The sequence below is a fragment of the Plasmodium gallinaceum genome, assembly GCF_900005855.1.
Source record: "Plasmodium gallinaceum strain 8A genome assembly, contig: PGAL8A_v1_53, whole genome shotgun sequence".
Lineage (NCBI taxonomy): Eukaryota > Apicomplexa > Aconoidasida > Haemosporida > Plasmodiidae > Plasmodium > Plasmodium gallinaceum.
The window spans coordinates 183696-193695 of record NW_021628210.1 but is presented as its reverse complement, the minus strand read 5'-3'; the positions used below and the strand labels follow the sequence as shown (position 1 = coordinate 193695).

At 17.8% G+C, this 10000-nt stretch overlaps 2 protein-coding genes across 2 annotated transcripts in view; both read right to left on the bottom strand.

The window, feature by feature from the left end:
• Window positions 1–1589, bottom strand: part of MDR1 (ABC transporter B family member 1, putative) — a gene marked incomplete at both ends in the record, with an annotated part of 4131 nt that extends 2542 nt beyond the window's left edge. The window contains one exon of the mRNA XM_028673754.1: window positions 1–1589. This exon is cut by the window's left edge and continues 2542 nt beyond it. Within this exon, the coding sequence (XP_028525820.1) occupies window positions 1–1589 (1589 nt within the window).
• A 2769-nt stretch (window positions 1590–4358) lies between these two features.
• Window positions 4359–8882, bottom strand: PGAL8A_00070100 (zinc finger protein, putative; the record flags this gene model as incomplete). Its single annotated transcript, XM_028673643.1, has 1 exon — window positions 4359–8882. The coding sequence occupies one exon, from the start codon at window positions 8880–8882 to the stop codon at window positions 4359–4361; it is 4524 nt and encodes a 1507-aa protein (XP_028525819.1).
• Between the last annotated feature and the right edge of the window lie 1118 nt (window positions 8883–10000).

The following is a 10000-nucleotide window of genomic DNA, read 5'->3' as shown; positions in this document are numbered from 1 at the left end:
GAAACATTTATTACTTCTGAATCGTTTACAGAATGACATTCTTTTTTCACTTCCAAAAGTTCCGTAGATTTTCCTTTTTTTATATCTTTTAAATTCTTATTATCATTATTAATATTAATGTCATTTTCACGAGATTCTAATTCATTCAAACTGAATAAACTATATTTAATATTATTTTTTATTGAGTTACTAAATAATAATGGGTCTTGACTTACAACTCCTATTTTTGATCTCCACCACTTTAAATTCAAATCTCTTAAATTATATGAATCATTAATTATAATTTCTCCATCAGATGGATCATATAACCTTTCTAATAATTTTAAAATGGTAGATTTACCACAACCTGATTCTCCTACGAATGCATATGTCTTTCCTTCTTCTAAGGTAAAACTCAGGTCTTTATATATTTCTACATCTTTTCTAGTATCATAATGAAATTTCACATTTTTAAATTCTATTTTTTTAATATCTTGTAATTTTTCCCCCTCTGAATTGTTTATTATTAATGGCTTACGATTAATAACTTCAAAAAGGCTACTAGTTGCTTCTACAGATTTCATATACTCTGTTATATTTGGTAATATAATAGTAAGCATAAATATACTAATTAATACACCTAATAAAATAGATATAATTGAACCACCATGAAAATTATCCCCTCCTTGTAAATTTTTAATATCATTTATTAATATTCTCGTTCCATACCAAAAACCTAATGCATAGGATGATAAAACAAATCCATTTATTGCTCCAATGTGTAAAGATTCTAAAAAGTTTGCTTTTAATGTGAATTTACTATATAATTTTTCTGACAAATTAAATTTTTTTAAAATTAAATTTTCACCACAATAACTAACAACAGTTTTTATTCCAACTAATGCTTCTTCCATTATAGACATAGTATTGTTATTATATAATAATGATGTTTTTTTATTTAGTTTTATCTTTTTACTACATACAGCAGCAAAAACATATATTACAGGAAAAACACACGTTACGCATAATGTTAATCTAACATTTTTAAATAATGACCATAAATATAAACCTAAAAACGAGCTAGCATATGTAAAAATTGTAATAAATTTTGTTCCAATTCCAGCATGTACTTGTGCTAAATAAAACTCTAAATCAGACGTTAATTTTGCTCCTGGATTATTATCATGAAATTGTCCATCTTGATAAAATACACTCTTCAAATATTTTATTTTTAATGTCTTTATTATTTTGGTTGTCACTATGTCCATACAAAAACAGGAAATAAAAGAAAAAATAAATTGAAATACTCCTACTAATACCAAAGATAATAATATATCATTTATATTTTCCCCAAAATTAATATTTTTTATTATAACTCCAAATACGGAAACAAAAAACGGTAATGTTCCTCCTGATATTACTGCACATATAAAAGCTAGTGCCAATAATTTCTTATGAAGAGGAGGTAAAATTTGAAATGGCAAAAAAAATGATATTCTCTTATTTTTTATATTCTTGTACAATTCTAACGTATTTTTTTTATTTAGTTCTTTTTCTACTTCATCTTTAATACTTAAAACATCCTTTTTATTACCTCGTCTACTTTTCATTTTTGGTGATAATAATAGGCAATAACAAATGCATACAATATAAATATATATATGTACATAAAATATAGATAAAAAAAAAAAACAAAAATTACAAAATGCTAAAAACTTATTATAAAAAAGAGAAATAATTATAAATAATTAAATATATTAAATATTCATAAATATTTTTATATTTTTTCGGTAGCTAAAATATTAAAGATTTTATATTTTATTACAAATCTAAAATTTGTAAACAATAAAACGCTTTTCTTCAAAATTTTCACAAAAATATTGTTTTATTTATTTATTTAATTTTTTTTTTTTTTTTTTTGTATTCAATTCTTTTTTTTATTTAATCATTTAATATAAATATAGTTAATTAGAATCATTAAAATGAAAAAACATAAATTAAAAACTGCCACTTTTTATGTATACATATCAAAAGCACACATTAATTTGTATCTTAAAAATTTTTTTCATAATAATCATATCAAATTTATATGAAATAATAGCAAAAACTGTTATTGTTATAACTTTTATCAATGATAAATTATGCCATTAATAAACAACTTTATTAAAAAATAATAAATATGTTTTAAACAGGTACAGATAATTCGGAAAAAAAAAATGAAAATTATATAAAATTTAGAAAAAAATACATAGTGAAATGGAAAAAAAATTAAATATACTAATATTCTAAAGAAAATTATATTTTAAAACTTTTACTCAAACGTGTAAGGACTAAAGTACAGCAATTTTTTTTTTTTTTTTTTTTTTTTTTTATTATAGATTCTATTAAAAAATCTCTATATTAATAATATATATAATCATGTTAAAAAATATATTTCATTTATATAATAACCATACATTTATTTTTAATTTAAATTTTATAAAAAAATTTTTATCTATAGAATTTAAAAAACTTTAATTAATATAAATCTAAAAATGATATATTTTTAAATTCTATGTTTTCAATAAATTCATAATATATATCCTTTTTAAAATTTAAAAAAAAAAAAAAAAAAAGGAAAGCTAAAAAGCTAAAAAACGAAAATTAAAATAAAATAAATATGTATACATAAATATATATTTTCATATATATATATATCAAATTAAAAAGAAAATAGTAAAAATTTATATAATTTTTTAAAGCATATCTAATATAAAAAATAATTCTCTTTTAGTATAATGTATGTTAACGGAGACGGACAGATGAATTTAAAATATATTTATATATATATATATTATATATATATATATATATATATATATTTATGTTCTTTTTTAGAAAACTTAAATAAAATATTAAATAGATTTTTTATAGCAAAATATCCATATTAATTTCTTTTATCTACTTTCTTTTTTTAATAGTTTATTAAAAAAAGATAGAACTTAATTTTTTTTTTAATATGTAATTAATATAATGTAGTTACTAGTTTTAATAAAGGCACTATTTCAATAAATGCATGCACTTGTAGTAGATTTAAATTATAAAAATTTACCATTGAAAATTTTTCTTATTTTCTAACTTCTATAATAATTTTAATTTTACTTTTTTTTTTCTTTTTTTTTTTTTTTTTTTTTTTCTTTTGAGTAATAAAAAAAACTTTTGTGAAATTGTGATTTTCTTGTAAAAATAAATTTTATTTTAAGAACAAGTTGGATTCTATAAGAACAAAAAAAAAAAGTAGAAATATTAACAGTTTTTTAGAAAATCTTTTGTCCATAAGAAAAATTTTATATATTTAAAAAATTTTATAAAATTATTACTTACTTCGAAAATATTATATTTGTGTTTTTTTCTTTTTCATTTTGTATATATACTTATTTAATAAGTTACTTATAAACGTTTTGATAATATGTAGCATATCTTAATAATAACCTAAATAAATTTTTTTATTAAAATTAGTTAGGATTATTAATTATAATATTAATTGTTCTTCACTACTTTATTTTTTTTAAAAAAATTAAAAAGTATTTTTTTTTTTTTTTTCAAAGTTGGAAATAATAATTTAAAAGAAATAACAATAATCAAATTATAAGTTTTAATTAATCAAGTTTTCCTAATCTTCTAAATATATAAATATATATATCCGTGAAATATAAGTATATAAAGTATATATATATAAAATTTTTTTATATTGCTAAGTTTCTTTGAGGCAATAAACATATTAAAAATAAAGGAAATCAAAATATAAAAAAAAATAAAAATGAGATAAAATAAAAATAAAAATGAAGTAAAATAGAATAATAAAAAGTAACACATTCGAAATTAAACATCATAATGAAGTAGTAATCTATGATAATGTATCATAGAAAACATATAAAAAGAAAAAAAAAAAAAAACTATTCATGTAAATATAAGTATATAATATAAAGGAATTTATACAATTTTAATGACTTATAACAAAATAAATCTGATTAATTTAAAAGTAAAAATAAAAATTAGGTAAAAATATATTCATGCGGCTTTAACACAATAAAATTTGTAAAGACATATAATCATGTTTTAAAGAAAAATAAAATTTCATTAAATATATATATATATATAAGTATATATATTAATGTATATAAAATTTTATATTTAAAAGCAATTAAATTCCTTTTAAATTAATAATTTAAAAAAAAAAAAAAAATAATAAAATAAAAAAAAAAAAATACAATTAAAAAATACGATAAAAAAAAAAAAAAAGGTGAAAATTTCAATATATATTTAAAGTCTTTTTATTAAATATATATATGATATAAAGACATATGTATGCTATCTATAGTATTTTATAAGGAATGACACTAATCTTGGTAACATTGCACATAAAAATTGATATCTGAAAAAATAAATTGTACTTGTGGTTTTAAAAATTCTATTATCATTTCGCATAATGATTTTTTTATAAGTTGACCACATTTTAAACAGGAAGATTCAATAAATGTCATATCTGTAGGTGTTACTTTTTTTATATACTGATAGCAGGATGTGCATATTTTAAGTTCTTGGTCAGTTAAATATTTTTCAATTTTTATGTTTTTTTTAAATGTATCACTTTCCACGTGACTTTCTACTTTATTTTTTGTTAAAAAAACGTTTTCCTTTTGATCATTATTATAAGTTAAAAGTGGATTCTGCAATTTCATTCTTTCAATAGGTGATGTTTTCAAAGGATTAATTAGGGAAGTTAATGATTTATATGTATTATTATTATTATTATTATCATAAGTATTATGATTATTAGATTTATGTATATCTTCTTTTAATGTATTCATATTATTTATCTTATTGAATTCCATACGATTCATATAAACGATTTCCTTTTCTTCAATCATATTTTTTTCATTGTTATGATTTCTTTTTTTATATTCTTTTTCATTTTTATATGAATAATCAGATTTTTTCAAATTAAAATCTATTTCTTCATTATTTTTTTTTAAATCTTTTGTTAACACTTTTCCATTCTTTACTTTATCATTTTTTAAATTTATAGAGTAGTATTTATATTTCTTATTTGACATATTGTCATAGGATAATTTTCCATCATTATTCATATTTATGCTATATGATGAATTCTTTTTGTATAATGTATTACTATATTTTTCTTCATTACTTTTGTAGAATATTTCATCGCAAAAAATATTATTTATAATATTTTTCTTATAATTATTATTATTAATATTATCTATATTATTCTTATTATCCATATTGTTATTATTAATATAGTTATTATCTATTTTACCATTATGATTATAATTGTTATTGTTATTATTATCTAAATTACTATTGTTATTATCACCTTTATTATTATTATCAAAAGTATTATTGTCCATAAAATTTTTTTTAACTCTGTAATTTTTAAATGTCTTTGTTATGTTATTCATATTAATTGAAGAATAATCATGTGAGTAATTAATGTTACTTTTGTTAGAATTATCATTATTATTACTTTGTTTTATATTTTTATAATAAAAATTATTATTACTTACACATCTATTAATATTTCCATCCGAACTATTATAACAATTATAATTATAACTATTAATATGACTAAAATTATTATTCATACTGTTGTTATAATTTATATTGTTATAATTCATATTACTATTATTGTTTTTATTGATATTATAATTTTTACCTTCATTATTCATATTATTATTATCATCATTATTATCATAATTATTTATATAATCATTATTATTATCATTATTATTATTATTATCATTATTATTATTATTATTGTTATTATTATTATTATCATCAATATTATTAATATTATTATTATCATTTATATTATCATTATTATTATTATTGTTGTTATTATCATTATTAATGTTAATTATATTATTATCATTATTATTATCATCATTATTTATATTATCATTATTATTATCATTATTTATATTATCATTATTATTATTATCATTATTTATATTATCATTATTATTATTATCAAAATTATTAACATTATTATTATCATTATTTATATTATCATTATTATTATTATCAAAATTATTAACATTATTATTATCATTATTTATATTATCATTATTATTATTATTATCAAAATTATTAATATTATTATTATTATTATTATTATCAAAATTATTAATATTATCATTACTATTATTATTATTATTATTATCATTACTATTATCATTATGTATATTATCATTATTATCATTATTATTATCATTATTTATATTATCATTATTATTATTATTATCAAAATTATTAATATTATTATTATTATTATTATTATCAAAATTATTAATATTATCATTACTATTATTATTATTATTATTATCATTACTATTATCATTATGTATATTATCATTATTATCATTATTATTATTATTATTGTTATTGTTATTATTATCATCAACATTATTATTATCATCATTATTATTATCATAATTATTTATATTATCATTACTATTATCATTATGTATATTATCATTATTATTATTATCATCAACATTATTATTATCAATATTATTAGTATTATTATTATCATTTTTTATATTATCATTATTATTATTATTATTATTAATATTATTATTGTTATTATTATTATTATTATTAGTAGTAGTAGTACTACTACTACTATTATTATTAAAAGTTTTTTTATTTTTATATTTATTCTTGTTATATGCGTTGTTAAAATTATTTTTTTTTTGATGATTACGTATGTTCTTTTCTTTGCAATAGTAACTGTTATCACAATCATGTTGATTACTACTATCATTTAAATCGTTATTATAATTAGATTTATTATTTTCATTTAATTTATCAAAATGAAATGACTTTCTATGTATTTTTTCATTATTAATATTTTCGTAGTCAATATCAACATTTTTATTGAATTTTTTATTTTCTATTTTTTCATGAGAGTCCTTTAGAATATCATTAATATTTTTTAAATATGAATTCGAATTTATATTACTTTTTGTTGACTTGTTTTTATCAAATTTTTTATGAACGGAAATATCACTAGAACTGTTGAATATACTATCATTCAATTTATTTTTATCCTCATGTATTTTATCATCATTACGCATTTCAATGCTATTTTTTATATTTTTAGAATTTCTATTTTCATTCAAATTTATATTTTTATTTTTAGATGATTTTGAAATTTTTGAATTTATGTCATGTTCAAATTTCGAATCATTATAATTATCTTTTTCTTCAACAATTTTTTTATTGCTTTCAGATTCACTAATAAGACTTTTTTCATATTTTATCTTTTCACATTGCTCCATATGTTGAAATTCATTTTCATTGCTACTTATTATTAAATTATCTTTTTCAATTGGTACACTTGATTCACTCACTTCCTTAATTTTTGTATCATTGCAATAACTTTCTTCTTTAGATTTATATGAAAATTCTGAGTTTTTTTCTCTTTCTTTAAAATAACTCTTTGAACTTTCAGAACTTTTGAATTTTGATCTTCCACTACTTTGAGCAAAATTTGAGTCCTCATTTGTTTTTACGCTTTGATTTTCACCATCTTCAGATGATACAACATTTTTAGATAATCCACTTGATAAAAAGTAATATGTATCTTTAGTACTAATTGACATAAGTTTACAAGAATTATTATAAAAATTCTCTTTTTTTTCATCTTTTTTTATATCATACATTGTCAATATGCTTTCTTCTTCTCTTATGCTACTTTCTTTACTTTCATTTATGGAACAACTCTCAGATGTCTTGAAAAGATTCAGAGAATCTTTATTATTATCACTTTTTGAATTTTCTATATCATTATTATTTGCATTATAATTACTTATCTTACCGTTTTCTAAAAATACATTGGCGGGTCTAGATTTTAATTCTTTGTATCCATGAGCATGTCTGCAATTTTTATCTGCCTTGCAATATCCATTAAGAAAAAATTTGCATAATGTTGTTTTGTAAAACTCATCAGTAGACCTTAGTTCCTCAACATGATGAGCAAAATTGCATTCTTTTTTAGATTTAAAACATAAATTTTTTATAAAATTTCTGCACATAGCTGTTTTATATAAATTAGGAATAGGTTTTAACTCACTTTTGTCATGAGCGTAAGGGCACATATTATTAGAAAATCTTTTACATTTTTCTTTGGTATTCATATATGGACACATTTTTGTTTTACAAAATTGAACATTTAAAGCACTCTTAAAATCATAGTTAGGTTCTTTTTTTGTAACAAATTTAGTTATATCTGTTTTATCTTTTAATTTCATTTGATTACTTGAATATGTTTTGGTAGATGAATTTGTGTAATCCTTTTCTGCAACATCTTGATTAGTTGTAGATCTAAACGACTTATTATTTTCCTTTTTCTCATAAGTTATGTTTCTATTTAAAGGTTTACTTTTCAGAATATAATTATTTCCATTATCTAAATTTTTATTCATTTCGTAGTTTTTGTTGTTTTTTACATTTTTATTTATATCATTTCTCCTAAACGACTCTAATGTGTTAGTATTTTTAAAGAAATCCATATTGTTTTTATCTCTATAATTAACCCTGTTTTTATTATCCATTGCACTTAAAGATTTTTCGTAACAATACCTATGTTTATGCTTATTTTCTAAAATATAATAATTTGTTTTTTCATTAGCAGATGCAAAATTTCTATTAATATTTTGATCACAATTTTCAAGACATTCTAATGTATTCATATTTGAATTTGCGTCATTCTTGCTAGGTATTTCACTATTTTCTTCTTTATATTCTTCTGATATGTTTTTTCTATAATTAAGATCATTTGATCCTTTATTACTTATACTTTCGTATGTATAATGTTTTTCTAAACTTTTTTCTCTTTCCATATAATTAATTTCTTTTTCTCCATAAAAAGGATTATTGGATACGCCTTTTGAGTTGGAAAATTTTTTTGAAGAAAATTTTTTTTTGTTTTTTTGATTATTTGCCAAATAATCTTTCTCTTTTTTAAAATTGTCAACAATTTTATTTTCATTACAATTACTAATTTTATTTATATTTTTTTCCTCATTTTTTGTATTGTTTAAACTTTCATCTTTTATATTCTCATAATTGGAAAAATTTCCGTATTTTTTTCTATATGTATTAATTTCAACTTCTTTAATATTATCATACAAATTGTGTGATTTTAAATTTTCATCTATTAATTCGTTAGTGCATACTACATCATTTATATCTCTATTATCATAAGAAACACACTCCATTTTTATTTTTTTTTTTTTATTCTAAAAAAAAATAAAATAAAAATATAATTGAAATCTAAATTATAACTTTTTTTTAATAATGTCCCTTGATAATATTATATTAATACACAAGATAGAAATATGCAATAAATATATGAATATGTTCAATGAATAATTTTTATTTATAAAAATATTTTAATAATAATTTATTTATTGAATCATTTTTTATGAAGAATTTTATATTTAATTTTGGAAAAGAAAAAATAAATTGTAAAAATGATGTAACATATAAAGTGTTTTTTTATTTTTATCTGTATTTATGAATTAAAAAATGTATGCAATTTACGCATTTTTCTTTATCTATTTATGTGTGCTTTTGTTTTATAATCAGACAAGTAATGCAAATATATTTAAAAGTAATCACTCATTAATAAAACAAAATATATAATATTATTAAATGTATTTTCATGAAAATACTTCATTCATATTTGATGAATAAATCAGTCCTTTTTTTTTTTTTTTCTTTTTCATAAAGCAAAAAAAAAAAAACATAAAAATTAAACTACTTTTAAATTCAGATGTGTATATTCACAAAATATATATATTTTTACAAAAAAAATATTTTTTTTTAATTCTTTAGTCTTCTAATTTCTATACAACCAACAATATGAAATTTGACAAACATATACATATAATAATGAAAAGAAAAATACTCAAAACATGTGTAAACTTTTTCATCATACATATTATGTTGAAATTCA